The sequence below is a fragment of the Mustela lutreola genome, chromosome 5 (assembly GCF_030435805.1).
Source record: "Mustela lutreola isolate mMusLut2 chromosome 5, mMusLut2.pri, whole genome shotgun sequence".
In the NCBI taxonomy this organism is placed as follows: domain Eukaryota; kingdom Metazoa; phylum Chordata; class Mammalia; order Carnivora; family Mustelidae; genus Mustela; species Mustela lutreola.
In genome coordinates, this window is record NC_081294.1 from 79484558 (window position 1) to 79506891 (window position 22334).

Genomic DNA, 22334 nt, shown 5'->3' on the forward strand with positions numbered 1-22334 from the left:
AGGCTCCAAGTGAGCACTGCAGCGCACGCCTCGTGCTGAAGAATGGCTGACTATTGATAAAAAAAAAAAGTCCCTCTGCGCTTTCCAAATTAAGACGACATTTAACTGAGTGCTGGCTGGCTTGCCTGCTCCCTCAGTCTCCCAGGGGAGAGAGCCCATCTTGGTGAAAACTGTTCTGAGCATGTCCGAAGTCTCAGCTTTGACATCTGGGCTGATGCAAAGACGTTCAGCATGCCCCATTCTGTCAGCATCCCCCCTGTCACTCTCAGCCTATTGCTGGGAAAAGGCTGAGTGTCCCCAGACTAGGAGGGGGTTGCATGGGGCCGCAAGAGCGCTGACCTCATGTACATACGTCCCCATGCTGACTGGACATCAGTTGCCCTAGAACGGAAACTACTCTAGCCAGGTGTTCTCCAGGGTCTGTGGGCAAGGCAGAACCGAGGACCAACAGAGAGGATCACAGGGGTCCTCCATCTTCTGTAGGTCACAGACCCCTTTGACAATGTGGTGAAAGCACCGACTCCTTCCCATAGAAAAGTGGGCATCCTCCCAACTGTGCACGCAATTGAGCTGATTCTGGGATCCTGAAGGCCAACCATGGACCCCAGCTCAGGAACTGTTGATATACTAAAAAGAATGTTAAGGGCACCCGAGTGGCTCAGTTGGCTAAGCGGCTGTCTTTGGCTCAGGTCATGAACCTAGGATCCGGGGATGGACACCTGAGTTGGGCTTCCTGCTCAGCGGGGAGCCAGCTTCTCCTTCTCTCTCTGCCCCCCCTACCCCCGCTCATGCTCTCTCTGTCTCGCAAATAAATAAATACAATCTTTAAAAAAATAAAATAAAATCCTATGAATCCCAGATTCAGATCCTGGCCCTGCCACACACCTGTCATGACGGCTTTGCGCAAGGCAGATTTTTCAGTCTCGCCTTTTCCTTGGCGATAAAATGTTCTAGCTCCTTATGACTAAAATTGCCTGTGTTTGTGGAGATCGAGGCCTTGCCTTAAACCAGTGCAGCATAACCTTTCATAGGTCAGTATGTGCCTTAGAGAATCTGATAAGGATTTCCTATCCTCTGCCTAGAAAAATCTCTGTACACAATGATTCCCTAGTAATCATGAGGTCTAAGGACTACAGATTCAGGACTTCTGACCTAGAGTGAAGCAGTGATCCACGGTATCCAACAATCCAGCTGACAGCCATGCTTCCAGGTTTGTTTTTAATTAATTAATTCACTAGGTGCCAGGTTTCTTAGGTTGCCTCTTCCCTCATCTCTTCTCTCTACCCTCCCAACACCAGCCCTGTGTCAAAAATCCACTAGTAATTGAGGAGGGGGGTGGTGGCAGTCAACATTGTCTACTCCAGTTCTGTGGTTTTTAGACTTTTTCAAATAACGGAAACTTTTTTTTCTTTATAATGACATCTTAGCTAGAGCTCCAGTACAGATAAAAAGGGACTTTGAAACACTGATTTATTCATTTATCCGTCCATTCCTGCCTTCAACAAGTAAGTATGCATCAGGTGTTGCTTTGGGTCAGTCTCCTGGCTGGTCAGGCTGGTCTCAGTGCCTGCTGAGTCTCCCCTGGCCTCTCTCATTGGCTTGGGGAGCCCAACAGCTTGAAAATCACAGATCTTGGAAGGAAGTCACTGGCGCCTGAAGTGACGTAATCAGAGCCCCAGAGACTCTGCTCTTTAAGCCCTTAACTTTGGGGAGCCTCATTTTTATCATCTGTAACGTGGAATAACAGGATAATGGTGCCACATTGGATTTCAAGTTTACATGGCTTTCATTATCCTTGGTGAGGAGTATGATTGGCCCATTTCTTTGGACAATGAACATGAGTATTGGCCTCCAAGAGGGATGGAAGGAAGAGCACAGAGAGGAATTTTTGCCTTCAGTGTCAAGGACAGCCCTATGCTACTGAGAGGCCTGAATGGCTAGCTGAATGACTGCTTGGAAATTTCCAGGAAAATTATAAGGCTGAGCCTTGGAAAAATATGGGCTATTTCTTTGCTCCCTCTTGCTCTGGAAGTTTTGCTGCTGTCAGTATCGATTTCATAGACCCCATTTGTACACTGTCTTCTAGGGCCTGAATTCATGGGCCCAAACCTGCTACGACAGAGGAAGGTTTACCCACAAATGCTGGGTCCATGAAGATGACTACTATACCTGAGGGGCTAATCGCTGGGAAAGGACAGGAGCCTGCAGAGGCCCAGGCCTGCGTCAGATCAGATCGAAGTCCCTCTTATTCTATGCTTGGAAATGCAGAGCCCTTCCGGCCTGAGCAGCTTTAGAAATGTTCAAGTGTTTCATGAGGGGAACACAGACAAGTTCACTACTGGCAAAAGATCACCTGTGGGGTCTTTTCCTTTCTTCTTCTTGGTTGGCAGTCTAGAATTAAGTTCAAGGGTACAGGCTTTGGTGTTGGTCAAGCCTAGTTCCAAGTCTTGGCTCTGCCTCTATTCTTTCTTTCTCTCTTTCTTTTTAAGATGTATTTATTTATTTTAGAGACAGAGAGTGAGAGAGTGTGCATGTGCTGGGGGAGGGACAGAGAGAGAGGGAAAGAAGCGACATCCTGCTGAGCAGGAGTAGCCTGACCTGGGCTTGATCTCATGACCCTGAAATCTTGACCTGAGCCAAAATCAAGAGTTAGACGCTTAACCAACTGACCCATTCAGGTGCCCCCCTGCCTCTACCCTTAATCTTGGGCAAGACCCTCTATTTCTCCAAACCTCCTGTCCTTGTCTGTGAAATGGGGATAACACCTCCCTCTCAGGGTTGTTGGAAAATTAAATTAAATCCTAGTGTAAAGCCTGGGGCCTGCTTCACATAAACATTCTATAAATAGTCATGCTTTTCTTAGCCCTAATTTTGCAGCCGAGAAGCAGATTATTTGATAATGTAGCAATAGAGAAGTGAGGTCAAGGGTCCACGTGTTCATCACTGTGTATTGACCTCTGTGTACCCATATGCCCTACTCATGTCCAGGTCCAGCTTACCTTCTTGCCAGGGAACAGGCAACAAGGAGCCCTCACTCTGTTACCCTTCCCTCCCACTCTTGACAGGTGCACACAGGAGAATAAGCCAGCACTTTTCTTTTATTAGGAGGTCAGAGAGCTTCACCTGGTACCCCAGGATCCAGCCCCCACCCTTAAGTATATGATGAGGCCAGCTTTTCTTGCTTAGGACACTCCTTGGCATCTGTCCCACGGGGAGGACTGACCCTCCGTGCTCTACATGTGTTTTGCCTGCAAACACTCATTTCAGCCACAAATGTCTCCATCCTCCAAAAAATTCACAGGCAGAGTCAGCCCCTAACAAGGGGCTGCTCTGATCAGCCATCCATTAGTTGTGGGGCCCTTGCCTCCTCTGTGGGGCACCATCGGTCACCCTAAAGTTCTTGGGCCACCTCTGGACCTCGAGTTCAAAGATTCTAGAAAGCAGCTCATGTCCCAGCATCCTCAGGGCCTGAGCTCCCTGCTGTCCCCCAGGGCCCCTGGTTCCTGGATCCACAGGCCCCTGCTGCTGCTGCTGCTGCTGCTGCCAGTCCTGCCCCCGGCCCCCTTAGTTCCCCCCGGACCCCCCTGTTCCTCCATGCCCGAGGCCCCGCTGGTGGCCAGGTCCAGACTGAGGGTCCTCCCACAGACAGACAGCCGCCGCAGCACCTCGGAGGCGGCCTCCATGGGCACACCGGAGCGCTGTTCCAGCAGCATTTCCAACAGCGAGCTCATCTCTGAGAGGAAGGTGCTGGCCAGCCGCGTGCCCGTCAGGCTCAGCTCCGGCCCTGGCGCCTTGCCGAACGTCTGGAAGGTCCTCGGCTCCTCCACGGCCGGAGTGTCCGGTGAGAACACGTTGTCGCGGTAGTTCGTGGTGAGGGGCAAAGAGAGCCTCGCCATCCAGGCCGGGTCGGGGGCGCTCAGGCGGTCCAGGGCCAGGCCTATGCGGGGAGGAGGGGAGCCAGTGAGGGCCCGCCCCGGGGCAGGGCCAGGCAGCCCAGGGCGGGGCTGTGGGCCAGGGCTCCGGACAAAGGAGGGAAGGGAAATGGCGGGGGGGGGGCACAGACAGGGAGCCCCGAGGGGGACGGGAAGGAAGAGGCCCTGACAGGGAAGCTTGTTGGGCAGGAAGGCTGCCGACTGAAGTACCCACAGGAGCTGAGTGGGGAGGAGGCAGGAGGAGGAAGGAGGCCTAGAATTAGAAATTGGCCCTTTTCTAAAGAATTTCCCGATCCTGCTGTATTTCAAGCTAGGTGTCTTCAGCCAGGCTTTTCACTCCCTCAGGCTGTGAGTAGCTGGAGCAGCTGCGGATGGAGGGGACACCCCTTTTCTTAGGCAGGGGTGGAGTTCCTGGCTTGGTGCTGCCCTCTGTTTGTATTCATAGTAATAGTGACCATTTATTAGGTTCTTCCCCACCAAGCAATTTATGGAATCCTCTTATTTAACCTCCGCATAAACCTTTGAAGGGAAGAGTGCTATTCCTTTTAACGAAGTTCCAAGAAGTTGAATCACCCATCCTACTAGACAACCAAACCCAGATTTGACCCCATATCTGATGACTTCAACCCCCATATGCCTGTACTATCCTACCCACTCTCTGAGTAGCTTCCCCCCCATTTCCCCCAGGGCGCTGAGGGTGTGCACCTGTGGCCTCTGGGTTCCCCAGGCCTGTGAAGGTTTGTCCAGTCACCATGCCCTAAACTCCCCACCTTTGCTTCTCAGGCCGCAGGAAACAGGCTTAGAGGCAGGCTGAGATGGGGTTGTCTGCTAAGCACTGTCCCAGGAAAGGGAAGGGGAGCAGTGAGAAACTGTCCCCTAGATCCTTAATATCCCCATCACACTTTTCCTTTTCCCATCTCTTCAACAAAATCGCTATCTCAAAAAACTAGCCCTAGACCGGATGGTAGAGGCCAAGCCAAAGAAAGAAAGTCTGTATTATGGTTAAGAAACTGTGCCTTTAAAAAAAAAAAAACAAGCCCGGGGCGCCTGTGTGGCTCAGTGGGTTGGGCCGCTGCCTTCTGCTCAGGTCATGATCTCAGGGTCCTGGGATCGAGCCCCGCATCGGGCTCTCCGCTCAGCGGGGAGCCTGCTTCCTCCTCTCTCTCTCTGCCTGCCTCTCTGCCTACTTGTGATCTCTCTGTCAAATAAATAAATAAAATCTTAAAAAAAAAAAACAAAAAAAACAAGCCCAACATACACTTTAGCATGTGTTTAATGTTTGCTTAAGGTGAGCTACTTTAGAATCTGTGCATATAATAAAAGACTAAAAGGAAGTATGTCAAATGTGAATCTGTGCATATAATAAAAGACTAAAAGGAAGTATGTCAAATGTTAACTGGAATTACCCCTGGACAGAAGTGATTTATTTTCTTCTCATTTACCTACATTTTTCTACCTTAACCAAATGTTACTATTGTAATTTGGGAATGTTATTCCAAAATACAGCTAATATTGATAAATGAGTCTCCATCATGCCTTGTCAGGGCAGAGTCTTGAAGGCTATGAGGCAGGGCAGGCGTCTTCCTACCTGGTCCAGCCACGCCTGGGACTTAGTGAGCATTTCTTGAATGACTCAGTGAACATAAATATTAACCCTGGGCATTTGGGGAATGTAAACCTTAGTTCCCTGAGCCTCAGGGGTAATAAGGTTGAAACTCTTTTGGCTACAGAATCAGGCCTTTGTACCAGGGTCAGAGAGCTTATGAAGCTTGGAATTAGAAAATCGCTAGAGTGTGTGAGAATAGCTGAAAAGCAATGGGGAGTCCACCTGGAGGCAGGTGGGTGCTGGGCAGGCCTGGGCTTGATTTCTCATCTCTGCCATTTATGACCAGTGTGACCTTGGGAAAATTGCTTAACCTCTCTGAGCCTCCTTCATCTCTCATAAAGTGGTGAAATAGTAATACTCATCTTGTCAGGATTCCATGAGCATTCACTGAGCTCATACAACCATTAAAATGTCCCCATCACATCATAAGATGGATGCATCCATGGATGCTTTTGGATGCTCACCAAAAGCCCCTGGCAGTCCTGTCCTGTGAGCAGCACAGGTTTTTCTATCCCTGCTGCCCTCAGCATCCCCCCGCATCCTCCATGCCCTCTTTGCCATAGAGAAGCAGGACCATGTGGCAGCTGAGCCCACAGGTTCCAGCCCAGAGCTGGCTGGAACAGATGTAATGTGAGCCATAGAGGTCATTTTCAATTTTCTAGGAGGCAGGTTAAAAAAGTAAAAAGAAAAGGTAAAATCAAATTGTAAAACATTTTTAAACTTAATATCGTTTTATCATGTCATGAATATTTTTTAAATTAATGAGATTTTTTACATTCTTAAGTCTTCAAAGTCTGAAAGTGTGTTTTATATGTTTATCACATCTTTTTAAAAAAATAGTAAGGTATACTTTTTTTATGCTTTTTATTTTTATTAAGCAAACTCTATGCCCAATATGGGGCTTGAGAATGGATGATTTTTTTTTAAAGATTTTATTTATTTATTTGACAGAGAGAGATCACAAGTAGGCAGAGAGGCAGGCAGAGAGAGAGAGAGGAGGGGAAGCAGACTCCCTGCTGAACAGAGAGCCCGATGCGGGGCTTGATCCCAGGACCCTGGGATCATGACCTGAGCTGAAGGCAGAGGCTTTAACCCACTGAGCCACCCAGGCGCCTGGATGATTTTATTTATATATATATTTTTCCTTTTTAAGTAATCTCTATGCCCAATGTGCAGCTTCAACTCACAAACCTGAGATCAGGGGTTGCATGCTTTGCGCACTGAGCTGGGCAGGGCCCCCCATCTATCACATCTTGACTGTAACTGCCATTTTCGTATGTGGCTAGTGGCTACTGTATTGGACCTCACAGCTATAGAGTCTAGACAGTGCTGTCCTATAGAACTTTCTATATGTGTGCTGTCCAAAGCAATATCTGCTAACCATATGGGGCTGATGAGTGCTTGAAATGTGACTGGTATGACTGAGGAACTGAATTTTTCATTTGACTTCATTTTAATTAGATTTAATTTTACTTACTTTTAATTTAGAGCCATATAGCCAATGTTAGTAACCATTTTCTGCACAACCTTGGGAAAATTATTAAACAAACTTGCCCCTTGGTTTTGCCTTTATGAGATGGTGATAATGAATAATTCCTATCTCATCAGATTTTCTCACAAGGAACATAGAACAGGGACTAGCGCATAGAAAGCTCTCAATAAATGTTAGCTCTGTTTTTTTAACCAAGGAAAAGGAAGCCCCTGCCATGCTTTCAATGTGTTTGCAGCCAGATGGAGCACATAGGATACCTCCAGTTGAGAAATGGATTATTAAACTAAAGAAACAGAACACCGCAGTGTAGGGATGGACAGAGTATGGTGTGTAACCCAAAGGAGGCTCACCAGTGTCCAGTTAGCACATTCTTTTTTAATTTTTTAAATTTTATTTTAATATTTTATTTTACTTTTTAAAAAGATTTTATTTATTTGAGAGAGAAACAGAGAGACAGAGAGAGTTTGAGGAGTGGGGGAGGGGCAGAAGGACAGGGGGATAGGGGGAAAGGCTTGATCCCAGGATCCTGAGATCATGACCTGAGCCAAAGTCAGATGCTTAACTGACTGAGCCACCCAGGTGCCCCAGCTAGCATATTCTTGAATTAAAGTCCATACTATGGACTTAACTGTGAAAATAAATTGTTTCTCTAGAAAATATTATTTTTATTTCAATTAGAAATGTTAACACATTAAAGAGTTGACTCAGTTCTCAGGATGGAAGGATATTTAAACCCACCAAAGAAACACAAATGGGTGGTTTAGGAAGTGGGGAGAGGTCTCCTGATGGCAGGCAGACCCAGACTGGTTCCCCATCAGTCCCTGATGAGCTAAGTGACTCTGGGCAGGCTGTGGTACTTCTCTTAGCCTCAGTTTGCTTATCTCTAAATTGGAGTTCATAACATCTACTTCCAAAGACTCTCTGGAAGCTTAACTGAGCTAATGTGTATAAGATACTTCCTAGTATCTGGCACACACCAAGAGCTCATTTACTATTCTTAGGATTTTTAAAATGGACAACCAAAGTAGAATCTGGTCTTTAAACAAATGAAGACTGTCTGAAGCGTTAGGGAAAGTAAAATTTTCCTGATATTCCTGCCCAGAAGGAGAATGTCTGTGTTCTCCTGTGGAGAAGGCTGATACCTAGACATGCTGGCGGGACCATGAGTGCAGAAGCAGGCTCAGGGCAATCCTGAGGAGTCCCTACCTGTGTGTGGGTCCAACAGGCTTGATAGCTCTTCTTCTAGCAGCTGTTTCACAGAAAGGTCCTCTTCAGGATCCATGCACCCTTCCTCCTGGTCTGGTTCTGCCTGGCCACCAGCCCTGGCACCTGTGCCATCTGGGTCTGGGATTGTGCTCCTGTAAAGGAAGCCAGCCAGTTCACAAGGGAGGAAATTCACACACAGATTTATTCATTCCTGCTCATGAGCCTTCTTCTACTCATGCCAGCATTCATCCATCCACATAAGGAGGTGGATACACAGCCTGGCCTTCAGAGTCAGATCGACCTGGGTTACTTGGTCCCAGGCCTCCTGCCTACTTGGCCTCTGTTGCCTCATCCGTGAAATGGAGGTAATAAATAACACCCACCTCAAGGGGCAGGCAAAATGAGACAGTGTATGTAAAGAAAGTGGTACCCGGCCCCTTGTAAGCACTGAGCAAATAGAAGAAACAATGAATGCATTGATATCATTATTCGCCATCATCCCTCCCATTCCTTCACAGTGCGCAGCCCAGAGTAGGAGTGTAGTAACTCAGCTTGAGATAACGCAGTCATCCGTCCTTCCACCCATCCATCCACCTCCATCCATCCGCTCCAGTGAGAGCAGAAATTTTTGTCTGTCTCGTATCCTGGTCACCAGAGCTCAGAACAGGGCCTGGCACATAGTAGGTGCTTCATAAATACTTTGTGGACAAAGCGACTGAATGTTCCCTCCTTCCTATTTGAGGTCCAATCCCAGACCAGAATAGCAGGGCAGAAGAGGACGAAGCTGGGGTGAGGCCACAGAAAGCCACTGAGACTCTCCCTGACCCCTGTGGTCTCCATCCTGGCCCCTCCCTCCCACAGACCCTGCCTGCCCCCTGGAACAGGCCAGTTCCTGGGACTGCCTCAGTATGGGTAGCCAAGTCTGGCCCCACATTCCAGCAGGTGGGAGGGCTCCTTAAAGGGCTTTAAGGTCTGGGGTCCTTTCTGCTTTTTTTTTCTGTGATGGTTTCTGCCGTCATGAAGGGATCAGTAGGGAGACAGCAAGTTTGCAAGTAATGATGAAAACAACAAATGTTTATAAAGCAATCACTCTGAATCAGGCCTTTTGCTTTGCAAGGTATAGGCACCTTATCCTTAAACTTTTCATATCTATAAAGGAGTTCTCTTGTTATCATTCCTATGTTGTGAATAAGAAAACTAAGACTTGTGAAAATTATGCACCTTGCCCAAGATCTTGCAAAAATTCAAATCCAGGCTGATGTGGCTATGGAGTGTGTGCACTCACTGCTACTCTACTCTACCTCCCACCATATTTGCAAAAAGGAAGCTACGAGTTGGCAGGACAAGAGCACCGAACCTGGAGTCAGTGAGGTCCCCTGAGCTGGTCTTAGCTTGGCCACTCACTGGCTATGTGACCATGAACAAAGTCACTTTGGGAGGAAAGGATTTTAGCATCAGTTGTATACCTTCTATGTGCCAGTCACTGGGCTATGGGTTTAAAATACATTTGCTCATCAAATCCTTACCCCTTCTTGGCAAGGATGTGTGATGATCTCCAAGGATGTGTGATGATTACCATAAATACAGGTAAGAAACTGAGGCCCCAAGGATTTACCTGGCTTCCTCAAGTTGAGCATAGCTGGGTTGTACCAAAATACTTAGAGCCCCAGTTTCTACATCTGTAACAAAAAGGAGTTAGATTTGATGTCCTCTTGAGCTCTCTTTAATTCCAGGACTGCCCAAAAGAACACACCCACACACTCATGTCCTTAGCCAGGGAAACTTCATATTATGTTTAAGATTCAAGACAAAGAATGCTGAAACTTACACATTTAAAGCCCATAGCCTAGCACCTCTGCAATCAGGGGACAGATAGAGCCTCAGGGATGAAGTCATTTCCTTAGAGACTCTGGGTCCTGTAAAAACTATAAATACAGTTGCTCCGGGACCATGCTGCCTGGGATGGGGGGAAGGATGCTGTCCGCTGCTCTCCCAGGGGCCTGCTGTCTGGGATGTGCTCACCCTTCCTCAGATCACAGAGGCTCCAGGGGTGAAGGCAAGCCAGTGGGGGGCTTGAGAAACCTGTGGGTCCATGTGTTGCTTACCTGCCGCCGCTGGGCTTGGCCAAGTACTTATTTCCCCGGTGGTTTGGTTTGGGCTGGAATTGGCCCTGATGCAGCAAGGACAGCAGCTGGGAGATTTGCTGCAAGACAGGAAAAATCTGTTGACTCCACACAATTCCGACCCAGCACACTTCCTTGCCGGATGTTTCCCTCAATGCCGGCGCTTTCTTTTTATAGTCTTTCCTCCAGCTTCAGATGTTTGTGTGATCAGATGGGGGATGGTGAATGGTGACGGAGGCAGGGAACTGTACAGGCAGGATCCTTGCTTTGTCATGACACCGCAGGACCTGGGAGTCTGAGGGCAAGAAGAGGGACCCCCTGGGCCCACCCCTCGTTCTCATTCTGAGTAACGTGCTCCCGCTGGAATCTGTGGGATGGGGCTGAAAAGGGCATTTCCTGACCATAAACTCATTCTTACTTTGATGAGGATTATCTTAAGGAGTTACTTCCCCACCTTCAGCGGTACTCAAACACTCAGCCAGTTTTGGCGGGGCCAGATGCAAGGCTCTGCTGTGGAGAAAGCAGAAGGCTATCATTCAATCATTCATTCAACAAGAGTGTGAATGAAAACAAGGCACTGCAGGCTGAAAGTCTGAAGGAGAGGGTGGAGGTTCAGGGAGGCTGTGGAATGGCTCGGTGGGGGGGGGGGGGGTGCTGACCGAGATGTCAGGGCCAGACCCTGCAGGGCCTTCTGAAGGCGAAGGCAATACACCAAGTCTCAGGAGACTAAGTTCTAGTTCAAGGTCATTTCTAGTTTGTGTAATGTCAGGCAGGTTTTTAGACATGCTCATACCTCAGTTTCCTCGTCTCTAAGTTGGAGCTGAAAATACCCATCCAGCCTTCTTCACAGGGCAGTCAGGATTAATTCACGCAGTGGTATGAGAATTTAAAATGCTCAGATAAAATGCTGTTTCTCTTAGAAAGACTGCCTCTGGCTCTTGGACCTACCAGGAGCCAGTCTTCCCTGAATCTTCCCTGTCTTCTCTGAGAAGGCCAGCTCAGCCTCTCTGGGCAGCTCAAGCTAGAAAGTGCCAACCTCAGAGGATAGTTGGAAGAGAGCTGGGGCCCAGTTGCCTGCCTCAAGGCAGATCACATCTCCTGACCCAGGCCCCAAAGCCCTCCTAATGTCCCTGCCACTCTTCCAAGCGTTAGCTGGTAGTTCAGGGACACTCCCTGAGTGCCACGGCCTGAACATAGCGCTGTCATTCAGGGTCTCTTCATAGTCAAGAGTGTAGACTCTGGAATCAGTCAGACTCAGATTCAAATCCTACATCTGCCCTGCCCCAATTCCCTCTGGATTTTTTTTTTTTTTTTTTTTTTTGAGAAATTCCTTCAGCATTTTGAGCCTCAGTTTCCTCAGCAATAAAAAGGGAATAATATCAAGGTCCATGTGGGTTGCAGTATAAGGATCAAAAGAGTGAAAGTATATCTTTCATTTATTTATTTAAAAAAAATTTTTTTTCTAAGTAATCTCTGTGCTCACTGTGGGGCTCGAACCCATGACCCCAAGATCAAGAGCCAGCCAGGAACCCATATGATTCATTTATTAATAGATCTTTTGACAAGCACTTAATAATTCTAGTGTGGTATATAATCTCATTTAATTCTTTTTTTTTAAAGATTTATTTATTTATTTATTTGACAGACAGAGATCACAAGTAGGCAGAGAGGCAGGCAGAGAGAGAGGAGGAAGCAGGCTTCCCGCCGAGCAGAGAGCCCAATGTGGGGCTCGATCCCAGGACTCTGGGATCATGTCCTGAGCCGAAGGCAGAGGCTTTAACCCACTGAGCCACCCAGGTGCCCCTCATTTAATTCTTATAATAAACCTAGGGAAAATATACTATCATACCCATTTTGCAGATGTGTAATATGAGGCTCAGAGGGGCTACACATTCAGTTAGTGGAAGGGCTAGAATTTAAACCCAGATCTGACTCACTGTGGCACTGTGCTGCTGGAAAGACATGAGCATTAGGCAAGCTGCCTCTTAACCTCACATTGATCTCAGCAGAGCACCCTTCTTTCCATCACCCCAGTGGGTTTACCCCCAGTGCCTGCTCTCTGCTGTCTCTGTTCAACAATAACCAGCACAGTGTTTGATTCAAAAAGCTCACTCAGTATCCATTTAAAGAATGAATCAATGAATGAATGAATGGCTCTGGGCAGCGTCTGGAGCTACAGAGGGCTCAGGGTAAGACTTCTAAGAGAGCCGTGGGGCTCTCCAGGTGGCTTCCTGGGGAGGATATGGGGGAAGGAAACTGTGTCCTTGCTCCACAGGAAACCTGAGTCGATTGCCTGGCCAAACACACATGTGTCTTGAGTGGGCAGCCTGGCACAGGGAAAATGTTTTCTTTTTAAACAAATTGTTTTAAATTTTATGTATTTATTTGACAGAGAAAGGCATAGCAAGAAAGGAACACAAACAGGGGGAGTGGGGGAGGGAGAAACAGGTTCTCTGCTGAGCAAGGAGCCTGATGTGTGACTGGATCCCAGGATCCTGGGATCATGACCTGAGCCAAAGGCAGACACTTAATGACTGAGCCACCCAGGCATCCTTGGCACGGGGAAAATTATCTTAAGTGCAGAGAAACAGAGGTGGGTATGAGATCGGGTACTGTCCCTGAAAAAGATTTCCAATTTTTGTCTAGTAAATCCCAGGTCACTAGCTATTTTGTCCTTTGTTATGCCATTTAATCCTCAACCCCTGGGAGGCAGACACAGGGTAAATTTGGCATCATAACTGCCATTTGAAGAAAACGAGGCTCTAATATTGGACAGACTTGCCCAAGGTTGACCAGCGACTGAGTGCCTATACTGAAATGTAAACCCAGATCAGATTTCCAAGTTCTGAGACTTTTTTCCATTACCCCATGCCGTAGGCTTCACCATCACACTCTAGTCTCAGGCAAGTCAAATTCAGTCCCTGAGCCCAGAGTCAATGATGCCTGTGCTGGCCAGCTTCATAGGAAAGCTGCCCAGATGAGAAGAGGGCAGGAGGAGATGAAGAGCTTTGCGGAAGTCATTGTAACCATTTGCTGAGTGCTGACTGTGTGCCAGACATTATTCCAGGCCTTAAGTGCACTCATTTCATCTTCAAGCAAATTTAGGAGATGGGTGCTATTAACATAGATATCTTCAACAGAGAAGTTTGAGTAACATTCCTGTAGTTCACAGAGAGGAAGAGGTGGAGGCAGGATTTGAACTCAGGCGGCCTTATCCCAAAGCTTGTATTCTCAAATGTGCCTTTTGCTGTGTGTCTACTTGTGCCAGGCACATTGAGTACTTGCTTTATAGGAATTAACTGATCAAATCCTCAGGACCACTCTGCAAGGCAGATGCTCTTACCATCATCTCTGTTTTATAGACAGGGAAACGAAGGCTCAAAGACAATAAGTTGCCCAGGATCACACAGCTAGATTTTGTTAACCCTAGAGCTGTGCCCTCACCCACTGCCGCCAATGTACCATAAAGTCCCTGGAGAGCCTAAGGAACGAGTGTGACAAACATAAGGGTAATGGGGGTGTCTGATGTGGTGGTCCCAGGGTGACCACAGAAAGAGCTGCCCACACCCGGGTACCTGAACAGGAGGAGAATCCATCGTGAGCTCCTCGACGGGGTTCCGCTCTGCAAAAGCAGCCACAGAGAGCCGGACCAGACTCCGCAGGATCTGCCGGGGACCTGACTCTTTCTCGGGGGTCACTTTGCCATGGAGATTCGGCTGCCGCCTCAGGGTTGCAGAGGAGGCCGGTGGACTCAGTGGAGCCTCCTCGCTGCCTGGGTCTCCTGGAAGCCTCCCTGTGGGGCTGCCCGTAACCTTCGGGGGCCTTGAGCGTGGCTGTCCCATCACAGACTGGGGCTCAGGAAGGTTCAGGTTCTCCCGGGAGGCGTTCCTCTGCCTGGGATGGTTGAAAAGGAGGTTGACAGTATCTTGCAGCACCTCTCGGCTCTCAGCCTGTGCTCCCTGGTTGCCTTGGTTACGCAGGGTTCTGTACAGCGTTGGTGTGAGGTGAAAGGGGGCCTGCAGGCAGGGGTCCCAGCCCGCTTCCATCATCCCTTCCTGACCTGCTTCCTTGTGGGGCTGCCCCACTTCACCAGGCTCGTCTGGCTGGCCCCGGAGTACAGGCACAAGGTGGATATCTGCCTTCTGAATGTGTTTCTGGGGCCTCTTGGGCTGGTGGCGGTAGGTAGATTCAGCCTCCCGACAGTTGTAGGCCCTATTGTCCTTCTTCTCTGTCCTGCAGATGGACATAATCAGAGCCAAGATCAACCCAAAGATGGCCAACAGCACAACCAGGCAAATCACTGTCAGCACCGATGTGCTCAGGGTCCCAGGCTCCCGGGCCCGGTCCCTCAGGTGATCCACGCTGGTGACAAACAAGACCCTCAGCAGGGCTTGTGTCTGCAAGGAGGGGCTGCCACGGTCTTCCACCACTATCTCCAGCTCCCACTCACTCCCGATGAGGCTGCTGGCGTTGGTGATGTTGATGAACAGCTGGCCCAGGTGGGGGCTGAGGACAAAGAGACGGGCTTCATTCCCACGCCTAATGCTATAGAGGAGCTCTCCATTTGCCCCTGAGTCTGCATCTCTTGCTACAATGGCAACCAAAAGGAATGGCCTGGAACTGGGGGTTGCCAGTGGCAGTGTGTCAGCCCCTGCTGGTCCCAAGGCATTAGGAGTTTCAACAGGCACCAGAAGGTGGCCTGTGGAGGCATTGACGAGCACTGAGAGGCTGGCTTTTCCATCACTGAGTATAGGGTGGATCACCTCTGGGGTATTATCATTGACATCCAAGAGGCTGACCCACACAGAGACGCTGGATGCAAGTAGGGGCTGGCCCTTGTCCTCTGCGATCACGCGGAACTCAAAACTGGTCATCTGTTCATAGTCTAGTGACCTCTGGGCAGTGACATCTCCTGTGTCTGAGTCAATAGCTACCAAGTGAGAAACTGGGGAGTCCTGGATACGGTATGAGATTTGTCCATTTAGGCCCAAGTCTGCATCATGAGCCTTGACAGTAATGAGGTGAAGAGAAGGTAGGTTGTTCTCCCGAGTAGAGACCTCATACCTGCTCCTCTCAAACACAGGTGCGTTGTCATTGGCATCGCTGATCTGAATGCTGAGCTGTTTCTTGGCTGATAATGGCTGGAGTCCTTGGTCTTGAGCCAGCAGAGTGAGGGTATATTCGGGCCACTGCTCTCTGTCCAGTGTCGTGTTGGTTAATAGCATGTATGTATTGCCGTTAGTCCTTTTCAGCCTGAAATGGCCCAGTTCTTGGCTCAGCCAACAGTGGACCAGACCATTATTTCCTGAGTCCAAGTCATCTGCCATGACGAGAGCAATGAAACTATCCTTTGGAAGAGCCTCTGACACCAGAGATGGTTCAGACGCCCACGTGATGTGGATGCTTGGGGCATTGTCATTGACGTCCAGGACCTTGATGAGGACTTTGCAGTGGGCTGGGATGGGATTGGGACCTAAGTCCTTTGCCTGGACGTCCACCTCATAGGCAGGATTCTTTTCATAGTCTAGGCGTTGACGCAGAATCACCTGCCCCGTCTTTGCATCGATACTGAAGGTGTCCAAAACCTCTGGAGGCACATGTTTACTGAGGAAGAATTCCACCTCCCCATTGGGACCTTGGTCAGGGTCTGTGGCAGTCAAGTTTATGAGGAGAGTACCAGGAGCAGCATCTTCTTGGATTTCTAGTGCCAGGGAGCTCTCCGCAAACATAGGACTATTGTCATTGGAGTCCAGGACATTGACCTTGACCAAGCTGGTGCCTGACTTTGGGGGGCTCCCGCTGTCATAGGCAGTTAGCACCAGATCAAAAAATGAGTGGATTTCCCGGTCTAGCTCTTTCACCACTACGAGTTCTGCATGTTTGGTTTCATCTGGCCCCACGATGACATCCAGGGCAAAGTGCTCACTGGGAGACAGTGTGTATGAGTGCAAGGTGTTGGAGCCAGTATCTGGGTCCAGGGCTCTGTCCAGGGGGATCCGGGTGCGCAGAGAGGCACTCTCAGAGATTTCCAGCTCTTGCTCACCTTTGGGGAACTGTGGCTCATGGTCATTGATGTCCAGCACCTGGATCTCCACATGGATCAGAGCCAAGTCCCCTGTGGCAAGCACGTCAAAGGAAACCAGGCAGGGGTCCTGCTGCCGGCAGAGCTGTTCCCGGTCCAGCCGGCTCCCCGTGCTAAGCAGGCCGTCCTCAGGGTCCACCTGGATGGGGAGTGCCTGAGACAGCTGCAGGACCTGGAAGGCAGTCTTCATCTGCCCACGCCCCTCCTCCCAGCCCAGTTCCTGGGACAGCTTCCCTATCACCGTCCCAGACGGCACCTCTTCTGCCACTTGGTATTTCACAGTGAGAGTGGCCACTTCCTGACCATGCCCTGGAGGGAAAAAGTAGCCACCTGGCCCAAAAAGCCCCAGCAGAAGTGGCAGAAGTCGCATCATGCTTACCGCCAGAATGGGCTAGACTCAGAAACCACTACAGTCCTTCAAAGGCTAGGCAAGTCCTCCACGCTTTCCCGAGGGGCCTGATTAGCCCCGTTCTCCTGCCCCCAGACCTGCTGTCACAGCCTCGTCCCATAATTAGATGATGATGGAAGTAGCAGGATTCCCAGGCAAGGCCATTTTCATCTGAAGAGATATCAGAGGTCCAAGCACTGACGAAGTGAAATTGCCAAGGGGCACCCTGCACAGGGGCACCCGCGGGTCCCCTTCAGTAAATGATGGGCAAAAGCCGGTCCAAGAGGGACTTGACCCAGTAAAGCAGGATGTGGGGATCCGACTTCCAAACAGTTGCTGGGCTGGGGAAATGGAGAAGCAGCTTTTTCCTATGGAAACCCCACCTACAGGAAAAGGGAGGGCTGTAAGTTTCAGTGCCAATTAGAGAAAGAGGGCTTCCCGTGAAGCCCAAGGGGCCTGCGGTGGAGGAGGATGGGCTGCAGCTCCGGGACAGGGCAACAAGGTGCTATCCACGCAAGGTGGCCCCTGAGGGAAAGGGAGCCACTGTGTAGGCAAGTGGACAAAGAGCCTGAGACCCTGCCTACCCCAGTACCCCTCCTGGGTGTGTCATGCTCTTTTCCACTGCTCTCTTTTTTTCCTTCATATCCCCATGATTCCTCCCCCAATCCAGTCTTCTCTCCACACTCACCTACCTCTAAGTCCTGACTCTTCCCTGATCATCCATTTTTGTCTCTTGGGAAGCAGCTATGATCAAGAGCGTGGCCATCAGAGCCAAACTGCTTAGGTTCAGATTCTGACTCTGCAATTTACCAGCTGGGTCGTGTGGGACAAGTCACTTAACCCTCTCTGGGCGTCCTCCACTTCATCCTTAGAGTGTGGATGGGAATAAGCATAGTAGCCCTCACAGCAGGAAATTGTGAGGACAAATGAAATGATGCATGAAGGGCTGGGTCCTGGCTCAGAGGACAGGCAATGACGTTTTGCGAGTGGTAGCGAGTGGTAGGTGTTTAGAATGGAATAGCTAGTCTCAGCTTGTAGCTCTGGCCCTTGCACTGGCCCCAGGGCTGTCCCTGCTCACAAGGACCCACGAGGGTGCCTATGGCCTTGGCTCCTGAAGCCCTGGGATCTCTCTGACCTGACCGTGTGGCTTCCCTCCCCCTTCCCTTCCTGCTCTCCAGCCTGGAAGCCCATTGTTCTCTGCATCTGGTCCAGCCTGAGTCCCTATCTGGGGGAATCCCCGGGCCTCCCGCTCCCCTTTCTTGGGAGGTTTTTATACTTGTCCCTCTCCCACGCCTTCCTCTCCTTATCCCTCCCTTCCCCTGATTCTTCTCTCCCCCCTGCTGTTTATGACTGATTCCCACCAACAGTACTCCATCCCCATCACCACCACTTCTAGGGAGGTGGATGTTTTCAGATGTGCCCTCCCCTCATTTACCTCCTCACAGAGGTAAGGCCCAGGATCACCTGGGTGGCATTTGTGGTGGCTTGTGGCTTCTCATTTACCTCCTCACTTGCTGCACCCAGCACCCTCCTGGTCTTCTACCCTGACTCCGGCTGAGTCTAGAGGTTTGTAAAACATTAGAAGTATTGGGAATTTAAGGCCTGCTTCCTTTAGGTGGCTGTTTGCAACTGAGTCTTTGAGGCTGGAGGTGCCCATTGGGACACAGGGGACCTCCATCAGGGCTTGTTGGCTTGTAGGCCTGTGGCCATTAGGACAGGGGCCGCTGAGGGAGTCTCAAGCCTCAGAGCCATCTGTGCCCATCCCTGCCCCCATGTTTTCTTTCCCACGCTCTGTCCTTTACTCCATGTTCCACTCCTTGAGGTTCCCTGTCCTTGTCACTTGTTGAACCACAGCAAGGGCCTGAATCCATGGGGCCTTCTCCTATAGTGTGGCCCTACAGACAGAACACCCACAAGCTTGGAGACATTGCACGAGTCACTTAACTTCTCTGCGCCTCGGTTTCCTTCTCTGTAGAGTGTGGCTGTCACCCTCCTCAGGAGATTATGGTAAGGATTCAGTGAGATGATACCTAGAAGGGCCTAGCAGAGGGCCTGGTCCAAAGAAAGCATCCATTCCATGTTTCTGTAGCTTGTATTATTTTCCAGGTCTGATGCAAATGGTGAGGATGACCTTGCATTTGTCCCTTCACTGTTTTTTGTTTTTTCTTTTTTAATTTAAAATTGTATTTATTTATTTTACGGAAAGAACAAGCAAGGGGAACAGCAGGCAGAGGGAGAGGGAGAAACAGAGCCCCCTGCTGAGCAAGTAGTGGGGCTCAAACCCAGGACCCTGGGATCATGACCTTAGTCAAAGGCAGACATTTAATCGACTGACCCATCCAGGTGCCCCTGCCCCTTCGCTGTTTTCTCTGCCTGCATGGCCAAGGAAGCTCAATTTCCAGGGCTTTCTCAGCCCAGGCTGGGGCCAGGTGCTGTCTGTGCTTCAAAGGGAGCAAGCACAGGCCCCAGGCCCCTGTTGCTCAGAGATGGGCCCTAGGCTTACTGCCCTTGGATGACAGCCTGCATGGCAGCCTCACTCTCTGGCCCTCACTTGTCCTATCATGTGCAGTGCACCTAGCAAGACAAGGTGTCCCACAAGTGGCTTGCAGTCTAAGGAGGGAGTGGGGAAAAGGAGGAAGGGGGCACAGTAGCTCTGTGTTTGGGCTTAGTGGTCATGGGCGGCTCCTCACGGAGGGTATTGGGCCAAATCCTGAAGACAGAGAGGAGTTAGCCAGAGGAAGGTGAGTAAGCAAAGGAGAGGCAAAACAGGCAGAGGGAGCAGAGTAGACAAAGGCTGGAGGTGAGTGAGCTGGCTCCTTACAGTATCTCCAGAGGTCTGTGTGGAGAGTGAGGAGGAAGAAGGTAGGCAGGGGAGGTCAGAATGGGCTGCCAGACCCTCCTGGAAGTCCTGGAGTCCCATGTTTAGGATTTGGACCTTGTGTTACCGACCATGCGGAGCTTTTAAATGGCCCCAAGAAGGAAGATGAAGACAATAGCTCTATGCCAGGCCTTGTCTCGAGTGCTTTACCTATACCCTCCTGCTCCTCCCTCATTGCCAGGCCATCAGGATAAGGGGTAGCTAACTTGCCCAAGATCACGCAGACTGGACCTCCATAAAGCCCCTTGGGCTGCACTCTGGAAAATGGAATGGAAGAAAACAGAGGAGGGAGTGGGGAGGGCCATTGGGAATAATGCAGGGGAGCTTTGGTGCAGAAAACTCTGGTGCTGAGAATGTTTCCAGAATGCCATCTGGTGGCCAAAGGCAGAGAAAAAGGCCCAAAGGCAGAGAGGTGGGTACCTGGAGCTCACACATAGGCACAGCTCTAGACCTGTCCTGCATAGAACACACTGGAAGGAGCTTACATACGATGACAGTCACTTATCATGAGAAACCTAATGTGACCCACTGCCCACGGAAGGATTTATGGAACTCACGATTTTACCAGTGTTAACATTTATATTCTCGAAAGGACATTGTCCTGTTCATGCTCTGTGTGTATGTGTTGCCTTCACTGTACCCTGGTTGCAAAAAATGGACTCCCAGGTCACAAAATAAGAAAGTTTTTGTTTTGTTTTTAAGATTTTATTTATTTCTTTAAGAGAAAGAAAGCACACAGGAGTGATGGGGAGGGGCAGAGGGAGAGAGTGAAGCCTACTTCCCACCTAGCAGGCAGCCTGACACTAGGACCTTGGGATCATGACCTGAGCCAAAGGCAGATGCTTAACCCACTGAGCCACCCAGGCACCCCGCAACAAAGTTTGATTCCGCAGACAGTTTTTATGGTTATGGTTTGTTTGTTTTATTCATATTGGGGGCAGAATCCCAAGCCAGCAAATAAGACTTTTTTAAGGTGATAATCTCTGGGAATGAGGTCCCGCTTAGTAATTTTCTCTCCTCCTTTCTGGCTTCAGGGATCAGCCACATGTCAAGGGGCAAATGGAGATGTCACTGGAGTTTGCCTGGAGAGCCTTTATCCCTCTGAGTTTTGAAAATAGATGTGAAGTTGCACAGGTCCCCTGAAATTGGTTTGGAAACGCTAAGGATGCCTCCCTCAAGCCTGAAATATTTTTTTAAAGAGGGCAAGAATCAGGGCTGGTGTTTGGAAGTCTGGCTTGCCACCAACCTTGAGGTCATTCACACTTGGGCCCTTGGCTATGGGGCAGTGTTGGGGGATGAAGTGGGAGGTGTGGGGGTGGGTCAGGATTTTTTTACAAAATGCCTGATGTCGGGGCACCTGGGTGGCTCAGTGGGTTAAAGCCTCTGCCTTCGGCTCAGGTTATGATCTCAGGGTCCTGGGATCGAGCCCTGCATCAGGCTCTCTGCTCAGCGGGGAGTCTGCTTTCCTTCCTCTCTCTCTGCCTGCCTCTCTGCCTACTTGTGACCTCTGTCTGTCAAATAAATAAATAAAAATTAAAAAAAAAAATGCCTGATGTCCTGAGGATCCTTGGGGGGTCAGACCAGCAAGGTGGGACTCTGACCCTTGGGGGACTCCCAGGTCCACTGGGTGAAGGCTAGGATCGTGCCTCACCCTATGAACATGTTGAATGGCTGGTGGCCCACCCTTGGGGCTCCTTGTGAATATGCTGAGCAGCTGTCACAGTCACTGTCACCAAGGCTGCTTGGTGAGGCTCAGATGCTTCCTCTTCCTTAGGATCGTTCCCATTGGGAGGGTGACAGAAACACCCAAGGTCAGCCTCTTTCTTGAGCGAGACCTTGTTGAAATTGGAGCCAGTGTGGACAGGAATCTTGATTGGGAGACTCAGGTAGATGGGTCACCTGCTCTTGATGTGACACTTTGTGCTCTTTGTTGGGACAGATGACAGTTGTCTACTCCCACACAATAACACCTCTTTCTGGCCCAGAGTAGGAAAAAAAAAATGTACTTTGTAGGTAGATATCTGCCAAATAATAGAATCTTTCAAGAAATGAAAAGGCGTTGTGTTTTGATTGTCTTGCATTAGAGTAGTAGCTCTCAAAAGGGGACAAATATCAGAATCACTTATCTGAATACCAAGGAAAGGGGGAGAAAATTAATACTCTTCCCCTTTCCACCCTGCTAAAGAGAATTTCATAACTGCCAGCTCCCTTCGAAAAGGCTTCCCTTTTCATTTGGGACAGAGTTGGGGAAGTTGGTTTGAAGTTTTTTTTCTGGAAAGAGAGGCTTAATTGATCTACATAATAAAAGGAAAATAGGAGAGGGGGATTGATGAAGGCTGAGGGGACCATGGAGGGGGTTCATGAGAGAACAGGGTGGGGGGCTGTGAGAGGAAGTAGTGTGAACATGAGGACTTGCCAATGAATCATTGTGGACTATGGATCTCCTTCATGATTTTCAAGAAAAATGCAAGAGGAGACTCAGACTTTATTTTGTGCTTTAGTAACCATAACCGGGCCCCATAAATTCTGAGTTAATAAAGGTTACCCATATGTTTTGTCTTTCTCTCCAACCTCGGAGGGAAAGTGAGCCACTTCTAGCATGTAGATTTTAATTCTGTATGCAGTCT

The 22334-nt window shown here is 49.5% G+C and overlaps 1 protein-coding gene across 1 annotated transcript; it reads right to left on the bottom strand.

Moving 5' to 3' along the window:
* Positions 1-3078: 3078 nt before the first annotated feature.
* On the bottom strand, positions 3079-17822 carry PCDH12 (protocadherin 12). The gene is made up of 5 exons (XM_059174889.1): positions 17671-17822; positions 13935-17212; positions 10342-10439; positions 8237-8388; positions 3079-3937 (listed from the first exon to the last, which is right to left on the bottom strand). Exons 2-5 carry the CDS (start codon positions 16812-16814, stop codon positions 3462-3464), a joined length of 3606 nt encoding a protein of 1201 aa, XP_059030872.1. The 5' UTR covers positions 16815-17212; positions 17671-17822; the 3' UTR covers positions 3079-3461.
* Positions 17823-22334: the final 4512 nt, after the last annotated feature.